We start from the raw sequence: 21,117 nt of genomic DNA, 5'->3' as shown, positions 1-21,117 counted from the left end.
CATAAAGCTAAACAGCTAAACAGCTATATAGAAGAGCGAGAGAGATAGAGACTCGGTCTTGGACTTGCAGTGGGCAGCGGCAAAAGCAGCCAATAAAATGCATTTATCTGTGCATCGATCAGCCAGAAACCTGTGTGCATCTAGCCTGCTCAACTGTAACGTACCGAATCGGTACGCTTTTTGGCCAGCAGTCAAACATCAATTGCATATTAATAGTAGTTAAAGCCCAAATGAATTTCCGACTACCGCCAATTGATGCAGCTGGCCGCTTATGCCGTTAAATCTGCCGGTTCAAAGGTTGTGCACACATCTCTTAGGTGATTTACGCACCGGCGCTGAAATATCCTCAATGATGCGTCCAATCCAAGCTGATGACCATTGGCTAAACGGACACCAAACGCCGCGAGTATCCATAAGATATACGCACAGCTATAGCTCTCGTTGCGTTTGTTCAATCAGTATGGCAACGAAGTCTGATTGGCTTTCAAAATTCACACGCTGCGTGCTGTTTATCGAGTAATAACCAAAATCAAGCAGCAGCAGTAAAGGAGTTGCCCGCGTGTGTATCTGTCAGATACAATTTTTGACTGTGCACGAACTTTAAACTCTTTTTCGATTGCTGGCTGCCTTGAACATTGGTAAACAACAATATTTCAATTGCACACACACATACATACACACATACACACATACACACAACTGTATGTTGCGTCACATGCAAAACGCTTATCGCATAAGTATTTGATGGATACAGCGGCTATAAAGCAGCGATATATGAGTTCTTGCTGTAGGTCTGTGTGTGTGTGTGTGCCTCTGTGTGTTATCTGTGGGTGTAATTTTCTCACGGTTCAGTTTTCAGTTACTCGGACCTAAATTGCGTTTGCACATTTCCCTTTTCTTGTATTTCTTTTTTTTGTTGTTATTTTGTAGCCCACTCGCCTTTTTGCCAACAGTTTTGTGGGTGATTACGAGAGGAATACAAAATAAAAACACACAGTCTACAGCACCTGAATAAATATCTTATCAGCGTTTCGTTTCGTTTTTCAGCACTTTATATCACATGTTAATTTGATTTCTTAGCTCTTAGTTCTCTGCTCGCCCTTCCGAACAACATAAAGAAGCGTGGGAAAGCGCTAAAAATTGTTGCAAAATATGGCAACTGTTGTTGTCGTTGCGGTTTGGCAGTCGACTCCTTATCACTCGCTATCAAGTGCTCCGCTTGTTTACGCTTACTGCAAATACACATGTGTGGCAAATCTCTTGTCACTAGCCTCTGGGAAATGTCAACAGAGCGAAGGTGATAGCTAAGTTTTGGGAAACATTCCCAAGGTCCAATAAATTAGAGGGCGTTTGGGAACAATTACAAATAGGATAAGCCATGGGAATGCTCACATTTATATAGATATGTGAGCAGAATATAACATATTGGCAATAATTGACCCTTCTTAATCTCCAGTACAAATTAAGGGCAAATAACAAATTATATGAAATTGTTTGATAGCCATATGACAATAAAATAATTTAACTTGAATATAATTAACCAATTAACCGATTTGTCCAATATAACAATATAATGTAGTCCTACTTAATCGGTCGTAATGTTTTCATAGGTAAATTAGTTAAGGCCTAAATCGGTTTGTTGATGACTGATTATGTTTCAACTCAAAGCCAAAAGAGTAAATTCTGTGTCTTACAACCATTGTATTATGTAAACTCACATAGTAGAGTAGCCGGATTAGATTCGAGCTGGCTTGGATGCTTTGTCAATCTATCTGCGTATCTAGAGGTATGTCGCGCAATGAGTTCTGCGACTGTTGGAATCGCAAGATCTGAATTTTAGTGAAGTGAGACCGTGCCGTGCAGATCTCTAGAGATGTATTCTATACAGGATGATTGGCGACGACTTTAGCCTGAATTCAAGATGGTTTGATCCCATACAATTTTTAAAAATTCGGTTTTGCATTTTGTGGGCTGACTTTAGAGGCATTCGGAATTGGGGTTCCCAGTGACACATCTGGGCAGTCATTTTTATACCCTGATCCCATTGAAAATGGGAAATCAGGGTATAATGGTTTTGTGCAAATGTATGTAACAGGCAGAAGGAGGCGTGGCAGACCCCATAAAGTATATATATTCTTGATCAGGACGACAAGCCGAGTCGATTGAGGACTGTCCGTCGGTCAGTCCGTTAGTCCGTCCGGCCGTCCGTCTGTCCGTCTGTCCGTATGTGTGAACGCGTGGATCTCAGCATCTATTAGAGCTAAAGACTTGAAATTTTTTTGTAGGTCCGTATATAATACGTGCAGGTCAAATTTGTTTCAAATATTCGATAACTATTCGCATATAATTGTTATCGAATAAAAACATGATTGAAATGCAGTTAATAAATTATATCTCGGACGTCTCCAAATTTTGTATTTAGTTGTATGTATATTTTATGCAATTTTGATTTTTGTTGGATTTTGGATATTGACCAAATTTCCCCAAATTCTTTAAATTTAAGTTTAGTTGGAACTCGGACCATTATGTGAAGGCGTTTGCATCTCAACCAAGCCAATAGGATATGTAGATCATATGCTGAAAATTTCATTAAAATCCATTGAGTAAAACAGAAGTTATTAAACAAAACGTTTGCCCAATTTGCAAAAGCACATGTCACGCACGCATTTTTCCTATGCGTGTGCACACATACATTCAAATGCGTGTATTCTTTTCTATTCGAAGAATCGAAATTGCAATTGAATTGTGCTGAATTATTAGCTGCTACTTATGTTCAAATTTGCAACTGCTCGCGTAAGAAGAGTAGTGGCTGCGTTGGCAGAGGCGGCGCTCGTACGCAGGTAGTCCCAGGGTTTCGAGACCGGTGGAGTCGAAATACTTTTTAATCTTAATTGTTGTAGTGGCTAAGGTGGTGTGCACCGACTATCGTGCTTTGATGATGATGCACCTCCTTTACGCCCAGCATCGGGAAGACTAAAGTTATACCTGCGGTGAAACAAAGGCTTTTTGTGCAGAGTGGACATGCAACATCAGTTCTTATACCGGACTGTGATGGCATATCTGCATTGTACAAAGTCTTCGGCTAACAATATTACTTGGGGCAACTCCAGCTTTGATTGGTCAAACTGAGTATAGTTTCTGTCCCTTAGTCAATTGGAAAGTCCATCCGATTAGATATAAGGACAGCATCAGTAAAAATTGTGCTGGTACCCTTATTCTCAAAACAGCCTAGAAGTATGCAGCCCTGTAAGAAGTATTTAATTCCAATCCTAAAAGTATGCAATACTTTTAACAATAAATTCCATAGGATAACCTTAGGCTGCACATAATAATTACTTGTAGTATATTTTTAGTCTGTCATTAATAAATGGAAGCAAATTTTTTTTTTTTTTATATTTATAAAAGTGTAGAACCTGTACAATCAAATTTAGTACCTTAACAACACATGTATATATATGGAATTAGAGCCAAACCAGTCACAATACGAGCAATTAAAAGGAGACAGTTTACACCATTCCTATCGTTCTGGCAAAGCCTTGCCGTTTAAGTCGTCTTAGGGGTCTGGCAGGGATTAGACCTCTTGCAAGTAGGCTTCGGAGTCGTTGCAGTCTGTCCGTGTATCTGCTTGTGTGTCTTCCAAACTGCTCTTCGACAGTAAACAGCTTGAGGTCTCTGTGGAGTATTGAGCCGCGTATATACTAGGGAGAGTTGGTTATTTGTCGTAGTACTCGGTTCTGCAATACCTGAACCCGCTTGTAATTGGATTTGGCAGCAATTCCCCAGATTTGCACTCCATAGAGCCATATCGGTAGGATACACTACACGTAGACAGCTCCTTTGCATCTCAGCGGCAAGGTGCTCTTTTTATTGTTGAGCCATCGCAGTTGTTGCTGTCTGTGACGACATTTTTTCACCGCAGCTTTGACGTGTGGCTCAAAAGTGAGACGCCTGTCCAGTGTCATTTAGGATACGTATTTATATATTTTAAATATGTCATGAATAATTGAATAGCGCATACAAATAAAGAACCTCAATGATATTTTAATGAAAATATAACGAAACTAACATTGGTTGTGCCCATACTTTCGCGTTGTTTGTGCAACCCTGTAAGAAGTAAAATCTATTTAATTCAAATCCTAAAAGTATGCAATACTTTTAACAATAAATTCCATTGGATAACCTTAGGCTGCACATAATAATTACTTGTAGCATATTTTTAGTCTGTCATTAATTAATGTAAGGCAACTGCATTAACAATAACCGCGTAAAAGGCTGCCACCTTTTTTTAAATATTTCACTTCACGACTAGAAGTTCCAATGTTCAATTATTTGCTGATATTCGAAATATTTGAATCTGAAGAGCAAAACTTTTTAGAAATGTTTGAATCAGTTTTGTTGACAAGCTCTTTAGATCGATTTGTTAATTGTACAGGTTCTACACTTATATATATAATAAAATACTAAAAAAATAATAATTATTAATAATCACAAAAAAAAGATATATTATATATATATAAATATATACAATAAATTCCCCATGTGCTCTCTTTCACAATATGCTTTTCCACACAATTTCTCCTCTTTCGCTTGTCTTCCTAAACTTGCAATCATAATGACTCTGTCCAAACGCCTTCAAAATCCATCTCGCTCACACTCCGCAAACCCCAGGATTACGTCCAGCAATAGCTATCTTTGTCTCTTTCTCTCTATCTCCCGGAGTAAATTACATGTTTAATATTTATACAGCAACTCTATACAAGTTCCCAGCCTTACGTTAATACTACAGGATCGGAGGAGACGATCATCAATTTGGAATCTAAGAAAACAGAATCTGCTAACTGTTTATATCTATATGTAACTATTTATACATATAAGTTATATATTTTTATTACAATTTTAATTAAAATGTGTAGGTCTCTTATAGTTTTCACGTGTTCTCCAGTTCATTTCCACTAGATAAACTAAATAAAACTCAAATATTATATTGGTATTATTTTGAAAATCAAATTTTATTTGCAAATGATGCAATTAGTGTCATTTAGGATACGTTTGTATATATTTTAAATATGTCATGAATAATTGAATAGGGCATACAAATAAAGAACTTCAATGATATTTTAATGAAAATATAACGAAACTAACATTGGTTGTGCACATGCGTTCGCGTTGTGTGTTTGTCAGTTTTTCTTTTGTTTTCTTTTTGTGTGTAACTAATTTAGTTCAGCTATGAACTAATTACAACTACTATAACTACGATATATTTTGCTGTCAAAAGATCACTACGTTTACGAAATCACTTCTGGAAGAATTCTCTAAATAAATGTGATGCCACAATTACTATTCGTAATGCGGCATCGACTAAATCAAATACTTTGTTTGGATGATAGTAAATTTAATGGGTAGAAGGGTAGGTTAGAGGGTAACTGCAAGGAAGCTTGAATGAAGCTCATGATATTTTAACATAATTGTTTAATAGTTTTATTTTTATGTTTTCATAGGATGGAGGGGTATTTGGTAGAGTGGTTGGTGTGTAGATTGGGAACGCGGGTGAATGTGTCGCAGAGGGAGAATCTTACAAAACTTTGGTTAGCCCTAAAATTAGTTAAAAACTTAGCTTAGATATCCCTGTGCTTAGAAGAGTTTTATTAAAACTAATCTAAATTAAATTAGCGTAAACTTTGGGCAGCTGCTCACTGCGCATCACCCCCATGTCCATTGTTAAACTCAGCCTGAAACTCGCGTATGCTCACATATGTGCCTGTCACAAAGCCAATAATGCCGAACAATATCAGGCCCGAGTTCTTCCACAACCGCCACTTGAAGCGCCCAAATCCAGGGTCCTCGTAATAGACAGCCAATTCAATAACCGCTGGCACGATCATGCCTAGCGTACTCAGGCAGACGGCACCAATAAGCGAGATGAATGGACCCAGATTGGGCAGCGCCACGGCAATGCCACAGCACAAAAACTGACAAATAGAAATTCCAAAGTTAATCAATGGCAAACTGTTCAGAAAGTTAATCAGACTTACCACTAGGCCCACACGCATGGCGTACTCGCTTATGTTCTGGCGGGCAGCGGGAATCTTGCCCTCAATGCCCTTCCAAAGAATGCTGACTGGCACATAGAACTGCAGCGTAAAGGTAAAGAATATGGCAATAGCAATCATCAGCTTAACCGATTGAGCCAATCTGCAAGAAAGATAATTTAAAAATACATAACCTAATGCGAGCGAGCTGATTGTTACTCACTTGTCTTCCAATGGCAGATTCAGCGTTATGCTTGCCTCGGTATCGTCGCCGTACTTGAGGAAGCCAAAGAATCCAACGAGTGTGTAGAGGCCAATGACTAGACCCATTCCAAAGTTAAGCACCGAGGGGCAGCCAATGAAGTGGTTGGGGTTCTTCATGTCATTTTCTAGGGACATTACTACACCGATGCCTTCGAGGGCAAAAATAACCGTGCCGAAGAAGAGTGGCCATTGTGTTGGTGGAACGATGCCCGCGCGCTCAGATGGCGCTGGCAAGTCCGAGAACATATAGACGAACGTTATCACAATGCCCACAAACATCAGAATATTGGCGATCATTGAAAAGGGCGTCAGAAATTTGAGATTGCGCACCAGGCACATGAACACCAAGGGCGCTGACACAATCACAATCCACAGACGCACGCTCAGCTGAGTGTCCATGTAAACGCCGACAACCTGCTGCACATTGGTTGCAACGAACACCAAGTAGATGCAGCAGCAGCCCAGCAGATCGATCACCAGAAACGTATTCACCATGAAGCGTATGAAGCGGGACCAGCGATTCAGCGAAGGCGGGCCATCCAGAAAGGCTTGTTCGGCCACATCTGCAAAACCCATCATGGGTATCTTGCGACGCCGGCACAGTATATGGGCACACTTGACCAGCACATGGACGCAGTAGGTGCACAAGGTGCCAACGGCAAAGGTGGCCACCAGGCCAAACCACAAGCCGGCATTGGCAAAGGCCATGGGCATGGCCAATATGCCGGAGCCCAGGGAGCCTTTAAGTAGATGCACAAAGGTTTCCAGGTCGCTGGAAATCGAAATGAGCTCGAATAATAAGTGACATGCAATGGATCTAATATTTAAATAATATCTATATTATGCAAATCCCGTCGGGCTGCCAAAAATAAATAAACGAAATCTTCACTTGCATACAAATATTTACAAAATATAAGAGAATTCTGGCGAAACGATTCCGACTGCTGCGTTTTTAGCGCTGTTTCGCATGGTCAGCTATATAATAGAGAGCGCATTGCATGCCTATATATTTCATATGCACACACGCTCACACGCAGAAAAACACACCTATGATAGTACGTCAGCTACCCACAAAATGCATAATTAAAATACAAATTCAATTGCTATGTTTAGTAATTCATTCGTGAGTCAATTCTAAGTATTAATCAAAATTATTTAATCTAAATTGTATCGAACTTAGTTTGCCTAACCCAATGTTTCTTTTTGTTCTACCAGTGCACGGCAATAATATGCCCTCTCTTTGCGATTCTCATCCACATTATCCCACCAAGTTACACATTTTGCACTGCAAATGAATCGTAAAGCACTATCTCGACATTTGTTTTTTTTTCGTATTCTGTTCTCGTTTCTATTTACGAATTTACTTTATTTATAGTCTAAAAGCTTTTCAGCAAAGTCCAAGGACAATGTCAATAAAATTTCAGACGTATTTCCGTTTTTTCCTTTTCGTTGAAATTACAAAGGCAAGTAGAGAATCAAAGTCTAGGCAAAAGTTCAATGACGTTAATTAAATAGTTAGTCATTGATGTATCTTAAGCATGTTCGGCTATAGCAAATATCAGCTGTTTATGTAAGATATTTCGAGAACACACTTTTATTGAACTTTGTTGTGCATTGCTATAGACACTATTATACATACATTCCAAATAAGGACCTTGGGTCCTTAGCTTAATTTTCTTCAAATTAATTATCAAAGCAATCTTTCAATGGACCTCTTGTTATTGTCCCATTGATACTTACGATGTGGGGTGCTCCACTTTGCGATGCTCGAAAGGATTATAGTGGCCATCCTCGCCATCGTCGCCGCCTTTTTTGCGCGTCAACACCAAAGGGAGGGTGGAGCCAGCCGCCTGCTGGACAGGCACATCGGCCATGTCGGAGCGTATGAATCTATCCGAGGACGAATACATTTCAAACATTGTAGTCGAGGAATTGTTATCGATATTCTTGTACATTTTGTACAACGAATGCACAAAATATATCTAATTGTAAATGTGATTGATTCTTGAGTCGTATGCGCGCTATAGCTACGTCGGCCACGGCATCGAAAACTTAAATGAAAGGTACTCACTTAGGCTGGCTTATGCTCGCGTTGTTCCTGCTGCCATTTTTCTTCTCGCTGTCGTAGACCGTCACAACCGTCGGAATTTTCTGCAAAAGAGATTGCCGATCGTCAGAATTCGATTGAGCAACTGTTATAATGTATTGAATCAAAAGGCGCTGCAGAGAGAGTGCGAACTTATGTAAATCGGCCAGCTGCTTGCTGCTAGCTGCTGAGAACTGCACCTATGCCAAAAATTATTTACGTATTTGTGCTGTGCTCAATTGTTTTCGTCAGTTTATGGCCAGCATCGAGAGGTGAGCAGCATCTTGGTTACTTGTTACTGGATTTGCAGTCACATGACCTTGACAATCAGTGTGCGCAAGGTCAAATGAACAGAATTTAGATCACTAGACACGATCGAATCGAAACACTTGAGCAATTCAACTGTGATGTTTCGATAAACAAAACGCCCGACAATGCAGCGCACTGAGACATTTTTTGGCAACACGCGCCATATGCGCAACACTCAAGTTCAATAGACAAACTGTTATGCGGAAGAAGAAAAATGCGTTCAAACGCGTACACACACTGCAAGCAGTTCACTCTTTCAGTCGCACCTGCTGATCCAAGCTGGCGCCACTCAATGATGTGGTCATTGTTGCAGCACCACTTGATGGCGCCGGCGGTGGACCGCCTCGTTTGAGTGACATCTTCAACTTGTGGCGCTTGAGCACTCCACTGGATAAACGCGTCTCGTGTTTTCTAGGACCAAAGCTGCTCAGCTCCTGCGCATGCGGCTGACGCGGCGGCAGTGGAGGCTTTCCGGCGGTGGCGTTCAGCTTGAAGGCGTTGCGCTTTTCGTAGTCAAGATCAAGATCAAATTCAAGATCGAGCGATTAAACGACATGCGCGACGTTTTCACGTGCAGTTCCAGTGAGTGACGATACAAATCTGTTCGCGTCCACGGCCAATGTCGTCCGCTTATATGCACTTTTGTTGCCAAAATGAAAAGCGACAACTACAGCAGCAGCCACAGCCGACTCACTGAGAGAGTGGTCTGCGGTACATTGCAAATAGCTTCGAAAATAAATAGTAGACACACAGCACAGAAACGCACACAACAACAGAGACTGCCACATTAGAAAGGGGCGCCTTTTCAGAACTGAGCAGCTATTTAGTAGTGCGATTGTTCAGAACGAGATTTTCGGCATCTATAGTTGTAACTGCTGAGATACACTGTTTGGGATGGAGCAGCGTACAGAATAACGGCATTAAATATGACGTCATTATTGCTATTGTTTCCTATATATTCACACGTGCGCCTAGCTAGACTACAAGGGCGAGAGAGGAGGGGCAGCGAAAGAGACCCGCGCGCTGCTATTAAAAATCCACTATATCACAGCGAATGCTCCCACATATAAATTGATCAAAATCAGTGCGACGCCGTAAGCGACATGATCCGCCTATGGTAAGTGCGACGTAGATAAAATTAATGAGGAAACTGTAAATTTGCGCAAAAAATGTGCGAAAAATATTTACGACTACAATAACAGCACAAATAGAGAGTGCTTTATTTTAGTAATATTTTATGATTTTTATTTCTGTTTTGAATTGTCCAAATTAAAGCAAGGGACAGAAGTGTCATTTAGTTTTTTGTTTTTATTAGAAAATTGCAGCATAAATAACCAAATTATTCAGTAAATTTAGCTTAATTAAAATAAAAAATTTGTTATTTTGAATTATTTATGAGGTAAACGGACCTAGTTCTACAAACAACGACAGTACACAGTGCGTATACTTATTGTGGGGTCGCTACCGCCATCTATGAGCACTTACGGAAAGCTGCGACAAACACGCCACGTCTAACAGCGGCCAACACCAACGCCAACCTGTAGAAAAGTAGGCAACGAATTCTTAAACCTGTTTTTACGAAGAATGCCCAAATTAAATAATATACAATAACTATTTTAGCTTACTAGCTTTCGACATATGAACTATAATTTTTCATCAATGTAATTGATATTCAACCAAATTAAAATCATTTTTTATATGTAGTTATAGTTTGTCTTCAGATAATTACACAGTAATTTTAATTTATATTATGATATTTAAAATTTAATATTTGGTATGAAAACTGAAAATCATTATTATAATAATTGTTGAAGCCAAATACTGTTCCATTCCATTTTCCAAGTACTGCCAAATGGCGTTCACTGTTAGAAACAATCTCAAACAACTTTAGTACATGGCATAACGCAACTTGACAGTTTTACGCATCAGTTGACATTTTTATGGACCACAAGCTATTAAATGCCAAAAACGTCAATGCAATACAATACTCGAATAAATCAAAAAGATTCTAGACTTTAGGATACCCTGAAATCTCAAGACTAATATTGAAATGTAATTGTTGTACGTTTAAGCTCTAAAGATTTGTTTCTCTTTTAGTATTGTAGAACTGTATGATGTTTGTTTATCATAAAGTTTAGACAGAAAGGCGATTGGGATAAAACATATCATATACGTTATATATTTTTTATGATTTATTTAATGCCGTTATATTCTTGTTACATACATATGTATAAAGCCAGTATATCCTGTTTATTCATATTGACGTATTGAATCGCCGAACAGTGAGAAATTACGCATCTCGTAAGTCTATGAATTCCTTAGTTTACTATACTTAACAGCCAACATTCGAGTAATAAAATATGCCTTATTTAGTGTTTAAGTACATGGCAAAACAATAATTGCATACAATCATCGCTTCATATCGCAAGTTCGAAATAAAAATAGTTTACGCAATAATTAGACAGCTGGGCAGTCAGAAGCTCAGCTGCATTGTGGCGCCAGCTCATCTAATACCCAGTCAGTCTTTCAATGAGACAGTCAACTGTTTTGTCGCGTGCAACATTACGAGTTTAGAACTTTATATACAGTGCAATAGTTGAAAAAAAAAAACATTTACAGTGGAAATATTTTTTCCGCATTTAGCGTAGCGTGTGGAGGGTCTAGAATTTGTACCCGCATTCAAATGGCGGCAACAGCTACCCAAACAACTCGAGCGAAATTAAAAAAATGCATAAACTAAAGCACAAAGCATGTGCACAAAACAATTTACCACAAATAGAACTCGAAAGCGAACTGCAAACAAACTGCCAGCTCTACGCCAGAAGAGCGAACAGAGCGATCAACACGTGTCGCTGTTGCCTTCAAGTTCAATATGGTCACAACTGACGATAGTAATGTGTGCAAGCTATGACGAATTAGGAGCTAGAAAAGCCGTGATAAGACGTAGTTCTTTTATCAAATGAACATTACATTTTTAAGAAATAAGAACTATCAAACTATGAGTTACACTGCTAAAAATATTTCAACTTTCTTTTGTACATTAGCAAATAGAGTTAGGAGCAGGAAAGGATACTTATATGAAGAGTTTTTGAACTTCAATTCTCTATGATGTAGGTACTTAGCAGTTTTAATTCTTCACTGATATTTGCAAAATGACTTAACCTCTGTAGTAAGTCGTGTCAGAATATCTATACAGATATATTGCACACACTTGCGATGAGAAAATTCTATTTTCGTGCTTTAACTCAATAGTATTCCCATTGTCGCAACTAATGTTACCAAAACATGACTAGTAAATCATCAAATGTGCTAAAATCAAGAAATAGAAATAATTACTCCACAATGATATATTTAAATTTAATCTTTCTTCAAACACCTTGACAAATCGCAAAAAATGAAATAGCTGATAAATAGTATTACTCCCATATAGTATAGACAATTGACAAAGTTGGTAATTCATAAAGCATATCAATCAATATTGGATTCATAGTTTATTGCAGGTATTTCCTAAAGTGTGCATTCCGATAACGATAGCAAACAAATTGAGCCCAACAAGACCGATAAGAGCCATAAGAGGAAGCACTGTTCGCAGCACAAAAATCTCAGTGCAATCTAAATACGTGATATTACAAAATTGCGCTGCTATTGTAAATAATTATTTTCTGGAATAGCAATGCGTCGTTGCATGCTATGACGAAATGGCTCATACTCTAGCCTTTCACACACCCAATGTCTCCCCTTCTCTCTCCCCTCTAGGTACAATGACTAACTACACAAATTCATAAATTCTCAGACGTACAGGGCAGGCAGATGCCTTCATGTACACATCTAATTAAAAGGCACCTTAGCAGTTTTAGTAAGTGTGCGTCTACGGGCTCTCAATAGCTTCAACTGCATGCCATTGAACTTACATAAGCAATTGGAACAGAAGCCGAAGCAGCAGGAAAATGAAATCGAAAACGGCAAAAACAGCACAAAACACAGCGCAGCAAAAAAGCAAACAAAAACCCCAACAATTTGTAGTGGAAATTTTTTACAAAACTGGCTAAAATGCAAGCAGCAAAAATATATAAAACACACACGAATTGTGCATCACGTGGCGCCCCGCACCCGTTGAGCGGGGCTGCGACTGAACTCAGCGCAGTTGATTTCTAGCGAAATAACTGTTAGCAGTCAGTCAATGCAAACACGTCGATTTACGGCTAGGTATGTTCGCCGAAATGTCGTACGGGGCGTATGCCCAATGGACATTGCATTAAGGCATCAACTTATGCTAAGATAAGATAGCAAGTGGGTCGAAAAAATCAATGTGGGGATACGATTTCAATATATCAGCTGAAACAGGCACCGACCAGAGACAGAATTATGAATTGCAAATTGAAACGGTTTCGATCCGAACGCAAACTGCATATAAAAGGGCAGTATATACATTGCAGAAATCGGAGAACGCACTCAATGCTCTGTTTACCTGATTCTATAACAAAATGTGCTGCAGTCGAGTTTCAAGTGCAGCGCCACTAACGTAATGACGGCTCATGCTTGACTCTGGGAGAACAAGAGTAATATTTGAATTGCAAGTATTGAGAGAGGTTGGTCACACTTCCACAGTACGACATGAATGCTTATGGCATGGAAAATTACCAAATGCGATCGAATTGTACGTTGTGCCACTTAGAGAAAACGCGACGCAGCAAATTCATCGACGGCGCTTGCGCACCAGCAGCACGACCGACAGACCGGGCGACTGACTGACTAACAGACAGACCGCCAGACAGAGTGTTCGAGCCAAAGTACAACATACCATAATTTGTGCATATTGCCACGAAATCGTAAACGCGCGCAGCACAAAAATGTAAACCCTGAAATATGCTGACGCAGTAGGTAGACGAGAGACGTCGCGATATAGACCGCCTGCTATATGCCCTACTTCGTCCCCTAGCGCATAAGCGCACTCGAACTCGAGTCCCAGCCAGGCAAACATAAAAGTGCAAGGAGCTCGCACAGGCTGCGAGTGGAAAATTCCACTGCTCAGAAACAAAGACAACAAACATTAGCAACAGCAACAACAACAACAACAACAACAACGACGCAAAAAGTCATTGTTTAGCTCTAGAAATATGAGCGAGGGTGGAAATGTTTGAGTGTGTTTGTCATAGCGACAATAGTCACGTCGCAGGGCCAAACGAAACGTATCCGAAACTGAAACATCCCCGAAATTAGACTTCAGTTTTGGAATTCCTCAATTCGTTATCATATCACGCACAGTAAGCGATTTGCATGCGCCAATTTGTCCAGTAGTCGATCAATCATTAAAAAACCTAAGAGTTCTAATGGGTTTAGAAACAAACTCCATTTTTTGGAATGAATTTTGTCTAATGACACTTGATTAAGTGCCTATGTCACATGATTTACTATCTATAAGAATCAAATAAGACCCATTTGAATGGTATACAAGTTAAGGGGAATTCACTCTGATTCATAACTTAAGCATTATGTGTCAGCATTACATTAAATTGTTTGCGAAATTGTTATGAATTGGTCAAATGCTGATAACCTTTCATTCCAATACGATTGATACGAATGGGAACACAACTGTCATTTAAGCAAACTCTAACGGTTCTGTAATAGAAGCCTAGACAAATCGATGTTCTCCTTCTGTCGTCATCAGGCGAGCCCAACATTAACCCCTGAGGAGGAGTGCCGAGTGGTTCTCTCATTAACATAAGTCGGAAATCGGAGCTCGAAACTCTCATGGGTAGCTATGTTACTTACGGTATATTCCGCCGGTGCCAACGGCGTGCGTGAGTCGCTTTTGTGAAAACTCATTTTCACCGCAGCGAAAATCCAGTTGGTCGTGTTATCCTGTCGGCAATGGCAACTGTCGCGCTCTTAACGTATTTTGTAAACTCTCGGTCAACGCGTTGCAGTGCGTTTTCCAGTAATTTCCAAACACTTTTTACGATACAAAATAAAATTTAATGGGGAAATTTAGTGCAAAAATTGAGACTTGATTTTTTTTGTTTATTAATTTTGTATAAAGATAAAATGCAATATTACTAATGCAATTCTCAACACTTGCGACCGCTCTGGCTTCGAAAGAAAACCAAGATTTTCTTCTTAGCCTTATTTTCTTTGTGTCGAGGGAAATTTAAAACGTTGTCAAGACGTTGCAAAGAAATTTTCAAAGTTCTGACAACCGCACGGTTTGACAAACAGAACAAGAATGCCAACCTTCGCGTAAAAACGAGCGAGTAAAAATGCCCGACTTGACGATTGAACTGCCAGAGAAAAGAGAATGTGTAGCCGAGAGAGTCATATAGAGGGCAATAGAGGCTGAGAGAGACAGCGAGAGAGCGAAAGAGAGAGAGAGAGCCCGTCTAGTTCCGTGTTTGATAATGAAAATGCAAACTTCCATCGAAAGGAAACTTGTTCAGTGCTCGTATGGGCGTACCGGGGACTATCCAATATTCTCAGTTCCGTTGCACTTATTTGATATATGAATCACAAATTCTCGCTCTCTCAAACAAATAGTGAAGCCAATCAACAAATCGAAGCATCAATTGACAGAGTAGACTAACAATACCCTGCATCCCACAATGCTATTCATATTATTTATCTTACTTAATGAGATAAATTTCCATTTTAATAGTACATCAAATAAAGTCTAAAGAGACAGATGGGAAGTTAAAAAAAAAAAAACATTTATAAATTGTTTAGTTTTTAGTTTTGGGGTTGGTATTATTTATATAAAGAAAATAACCCTTTTTCTTTAGAAAATATTTGCAATTCCCCTTTATGACGTGCAAATAAGGCCATTCGATACACGGAAAAGTCTACAATATGCATGGCAAATAATGCTCTAATTAATTGGCGATGCCGTTAGATAAGACAGGGCCCAAAACAGAGACAGAAACAGAAACAAAAACAAAATTAGAAACAGAAACAAAAACAGAAAGGGCCGCTCATTCACAGGGGACAAGTTAAACGAAAATATGTACTTATATCCAACTGCGCAAAACCGTGTGGAACGTCATGAAGTTGCATTTGCCTCTCCGCAACTTCCCCTTTGTCGGGTAAAAAAAGTTCTCTTACTCGCTCAATTAGACACCAATTGAATTGTGTGACATTAACCGACGCAAAATTGGCAATTGATTGCCGAAAATATGAAAACGCAAGGCACAGACATCCATCAAGTCAGAAAAGTTTATAAATATATAAATTGATTTCGTGCTTGTATATATAAATGGAAATGTGCCTATAAAACAACTGCAAATTTAAATCAATTTATGTAGGTTCTTTGCGGCGCATTTATTTATGTGTAATTCGAAACGTGCCAGCTGCAAAAATCGAATCGATACCGATCTCGTCTAACATCTAACCAGTGCAAAGCAGTTCGATTTGAGCATATGGAAACTTTTCTGTCTGATTCCTATTTATTATTTGCTGAGCGAAATGCAATTGAAGAAAATAGAAATCACTTCAACTTGACCGAATTTAAGGTATTAAATCAAAATTCATCAATAGAACGGATTAGATAAAAATGACATTGAATTCAGCTGAACCTTTGTCCTTGCATTAATTAAAGTCGCAAATCAGAGCAAAAATATAGGTATGGATCTATAGAATTATATGTTCAAGCATGTATGTAGGTATGGATCTATACAATTATATGTACGAGGATAAGGAGTTGTAGAAAAAAGTAAGAAAACTCTAGTCGGGGTGCTCGACTAGGAAATACCCTGATCCCAGTCCTATCTGCGTTTTTTAATATTTTCCGTAGTTTGTATCGAGTATTGAAAAAAATACATATAAAAACTGGCATTACCACACCAAGATTCGAACCCACAGTTTTTACACAACGCGCATCAACTCTACCAACACCGCCACTTCATAATTAAGAAAATAAATAAAACAATAAAAACTGTCTCGTCGCCACGAGGATTGAACCCGAGATTAAAAACGCTGGCGAGCGCTACCTCTACCAACACAGCTACTGCATAGCTTACTGAAGCAGTTGCAAATTTGAAATTAGCAGCTAAAAATTCAGCACAATTCAATCGCAATTTCGATTCTTCGAATAGAAAAGAATACACGCATTTGAATGTATGTGTGCACACGCATAGGAAAAATGCGAGCGCGTGGCGCTGCTGACATGTGCTTTTGCAAATTGGCCAAACGTTTTGTTTAATAACTTCTGTTTTACTTAATAGATTTTAATGAAATTTTCAGCATATGATCTACATATCTTGGTTGAGATGCAAACGCCACATAATGGTCCTAGTTCCAACTAAACTTAAATTTAAAGAATTTGGGGAAATTTGGAGTCAGTATCCAAAATCCAACAAAAATCAAAATTGCATAAAATATACATACAACTAAATACAAAATTTGGAGGCTCTAGCTCTTAAGACGTCCGAGATAAAATTTATTAACTGCATTTCAATCATGTTTTTATTCGATAACTATTAAATGCGAATAGTTATCGAATATTTGAAACAAACTCGATATGCGCGTGCTATACACGGACCTAAAAAAAATTTCAAGTCTCTAGCTCTAATAGATGCTGAGATCCACGCGTTCACAGACGGACGGACGGACAGACGGACAGACAGACAGACGGACAGGGCTCAATCGACTCGGCTTGTCGTCCTGATCAAGAATATATATTACATTTGCACAAAACCATTATACCCTGATTTCCCATTTTCAATCACGGTATAAAAAGTTATTGCTTTGTGGGAAAATGCAAGTAAAAAGTGTTTAACGCTTTTTGTGAAATTAATTCTATATATATTTAAATAAACCAACTGATTAATAGATATTTTGACATTTGAAATCTTTCATGTAAATTTTTCGAACTACCATTACGGCGTTTGCCAAGTAAAATATCATTGCATACTTTGTTACGCACCGCCAAGTAGCGCCATCTAGCGCATAGTGTGAGCGAGCCACGTTCAACAAACGAAACGTTTGCTGTCGTCAAAACTGAGTCACTTAACGAAAACTAACGTGCGCCAGCTTGGCTGGACATTGCGCATACGCCCCCCAAGACGTTAGTTATGTGCTTTGAATGCAAATTATTTTTTTCTTTAAAACTATGATTAAAATTGACTTAATTTTTGTGACCTTTGCAATGATAGCAACAATTTTAGCTGCTTCATTTATAGAAAAACAAAACGACGGAGGCAAGTTCACACGCTCAGAGCACAAATCAAAATCAAGTCGTACTTGAATGCTTATTTACTGCAATTCCTTCCACATGTAATCCAAATTGTAGCTGGCGTGCAAATTAGCTTTAAGTTGAGCTCAAATATATTTGCATATAAATCTGCCGGAGACCGAAGACATAATGCATTCTAAATTTAGTCTGAAAACCGGTTGAGTACATTCGCTACAATCATTTATATTATATTTTGAGTTTGCACCAGCCGAAATAATACTCATGCAGGCGACCGTGGCAAAACTAAATTCTAAAGAAACAATAAACAAAATTGTTACTATTTTCCATATACGTATTCCTTAAGTGCTCAACCACTTTTATATGCAAGGCACACGCACGAAGTGCTAAACCTATTCACATTAAGCACATATCACAATCAACCAAGAACATTTCCGAGTGCCGACGACGTATTTGTCACAAGGTAAATCCCATATTCCGAGGGCTTAACCCACGATTTGTTTACTTTCAGTTTTAAGATCAGGTTTGAGATCCTGGTGAGAATTATAAATAAACGCCATTGTACACTGCAAGCGTTCATTCTTTTATAGTAAGCAGCACCCTTTGCATCTCACCTCTCCATCAGCTGACATTTTGTATATCCAAAATCGATTATAAAGCACTTTGCTTATGCTCTTTGTGCCCAATTAATTCACTCCGTTACAATGCGTTGAGCTCAACAATCACTGCAGAACTGATTTCTCGACAACACTTTCACCCCCAAAGTAACGTTGGTCAGCCGCGTATCTGGCTGCTTCGGCGCTCACAGTTTGCGTTCATCACAGTACAAAGTGCTTGGCAATTTCTATAGCCAGCTTAGTTTTTAGGTTTTGTCAATAATAAACCAATTTCGGAATGTTTGGAACGCCGATAACGCGGTCTACACTATAGATCACAAGCGCCGGTCCGTCAGATTCGGCGGGCCAATAAAAGGAGGAAAGAAAAGTGACTCTGCGCCATATGTTCCTTTAATTAAAAACCAGACTGATTAGCCTATTTCTAGCTATTTTGGCTGTTTTATCAGTTTTCCATTATTTAAATAAATTTCTATAAATAAAATAGTGAATCATGACATTGAATTCACAGCAATGTTACCAAAATAAAAAATTAGAGCTGTATAAAAAAAGATTTTTATAAATACAATATAGAAAATAGAAATATATATTTACAGCGGGAATATTAAATATATGCAATACCCATTTTTATGCCAAGTCAAACTAAACAGAAATGATAAAGTTGTTCTGGTGCAAAATTTCCATTGGTATTATATTAGATTACGTTACTGCAAGTATCTTCATGTTGAGGAAACAAGTTTATGTTGCAATTTTAAGGAAGTAAAATATAGAACTGATTTGCATAATACTGACTGACAGCAGTGCAATGAAAAAGAGAAATGTAGAATTTATATAGTCTACAGAACGAAAATGTAATGTAATGTGCTCAGCTAGCAGACAACATTTTACAATCTCAATCCCATGTGAATATGCTTAACTGCTATTGTTGTTAATAACAAGTTATCAATTATATGGTGTACCACTTTTATGCGAGTCATTACAGTAATCCACTCAATGCACTTGGCACAGGGAGGCTATTAGGTAACTTGACGGTCGGGCTACTGCCGCTTCTTGTCATCATATAAAGTACCACTAGGCAATCCAAATAAGGCGAGATGATAAGAAATTTTACTGAAATGTCGTTGGCATTGTTTACTGTTGTCTCATATCGCCAGACAGATGATATATTTAAGCACATGCTGCTCCAAAACAGTGGATGTGAACAGCAACACAAAGGACTCACCGCGTTTAGTTATCACTTTAATAGATTTTTGTCAGCCTAATATTTATTTAATCACATAAAAATTGGGCACACGACAGCAAAATTTGATTGAAAATCAGCATTATACGATAGTGAAATCATAAATATGTCTCGCACAATCTGGCACTTATCATTGAAAGTTGATAAAGGCACTTTTCGGGTTGGTAAGAACTTACTTGATCAGTGTTAGGTTCCATAGTTGATCCAAAAATTACGGCCAGCGTAATTTTTAATCACGTTCCTTTCTACACTGAACTCGTAAAACAATTAAGTTAAGTATACGTCGCGTTGTTCGACTATATGTTGTTTATGTGGCGATCGGCGTGCACCGAATAAACGCGCAAATCTTACAATACATTCCGTTTTAAGCACAAAGCGTATACCAATGTACTCAACATTTCAACTAACTGCACTCCATTCGAAAAAATAAGAAGAAGCAGAAAATTATAAAAAGCACTCAAAACCCGCTCACTACCTGAGTGAGTTTTATTGATGCAGCCTGCTGTGCCAGATAATCGAATTTTGTTTCGAGACTGAGATTATTTGGAATACACATAAAACGCCTGGCAATGGCGGTGGCTTAACATTAACATTGAAATTACGTCTGCTAGCCAGTACTTGTCTGGTTTGGCATACTTTTGCTTTTGTTTCTCAATGCAAATTATTCAGTACAATTGGTGATGCAGACAACGAAACGTGCGAATAGACTCAGAGAGACCGACAAATGTTTACCTGCCAAGCTGATAAAATGGAGACATTTTTGTAGGCCAACTAGCAGAGTGATTAGCCATTGCTTATCTCAAATAGTTAAGGGAAGCAAAACACACACCAATTTCACTCAGATTAGTGTTGGAGTGGTTATTGTTCAATTAGTCAGTTTTGGCATGCGGCTGCCAAGATTAAGCAAACTGATTTCAACGTCACCTCGTGCCAAGCGTGTACAAGTGCACAAAACATCTAGCTGCCAACATGTGCTTACAAGTTGTAAAGTCTTGAACAATTGTAATCAAAGTAACTACAACAATATGTCCAATTCCGCGAACAGTTGCGAATTGAGTTGAGATATTTTGTGTTCATATTCTTTTTAGAGAACTAGCCCCGATTTTTGATAGACCGAAACTCGTACTTTGAAGCTAGTCAGCTCTAAATTTTCATTTCCCTTAATTGTGTACGTTAGTTTTAGGAGCGGGAACCGCAGACAAATCAACATCACCCAGTTTTACATTTTACGGTATGCCGAAAAGCGCTATGCGCAATTTTTTACTTGATTTTAGTTGCACGCTAAATTCCTATTAAGTATATAATACGTGAAATAGTTGAGATATGAGATGTCCCACAAATTGACAATAACAAGGTAATCATTCAATTAGGCCACCACTTGCATATGCCAGATGAGC

General features: G+C 38.6%; 1 protein-coding gene across 4 annotated transcripts; it reads right to left on the bottom strand.

Annotated features, from left to right (window-relative positions):
• Nucleotides 1-4,989: 4,989 nt before the first annotated feature.
• LOC111597517 (proton-coupled amino acid transporter-like protein CG1139) lies at nt 4,990-20,074 on the bottom strand. 4 transcript variants are annotated; one of them, XM_023312287.2, is made up of 7 exons: nt 14,746-14,896; nt 14,461-14,640; nt 8,365-8,444; nt 8,034-8,183; nt 6,253-7,065; nt 6,033-6,192; nt 4,990-5,969 (listed from the first exon to the last, which is right to left on the bottom strand). In XM_023312287.2, exons 2-7 carry the CDS (start codon nt 14,512-14,514, stop codon nt 5,691-5,693), a joined length of 1,536 nt encoding a protein of 511 aa, XP_023168055.1. In that variant the 5' UTR covers nt 14,515-14,640; nt 14,746-14,896; the 3' UTR covers nt 4,990-5,690. The 4 variants fall into 4 exon arrangements, with proteins under 4 accessions (XP_023168055.1, XP_023168056.1, XP_023168054.1 ...); XM_023312288.2 differs by lacking the exons at nt 14,461-14,640; nt 14,746-14,896 and adding an exon at nt 19,897-20,074; XM_023312286.2 differs by having other exon boundaries at nt 14,461-14,896.
• Between the last annotated feature and the right edge of the window lie 1,043 nt (nt 20,075-21,117).

The sequence above is a fragment of the Drosophila hydei genome, unplaced genomic scaffold (assembly GCF_003285905.1).
Source record: "Drosophila hydei strain 15085-1641.00,03,60 unplaced genomic scaffold, DhydRS2 tig00000001-arrow-pilon, whole genome shotgun sequence".
NCBI classification, from domain to species: Eukaryota; Metazoa; Arthropoda; class Insecta; order Diptera; family Drosophilidae; genus Drosophila; species Drosophila hydei.
The sequence above is the reverse complement of the archived record's forward strand: the minus strand, read 5'-3'. Positions and strand labels throughout refer to the sequence as shown.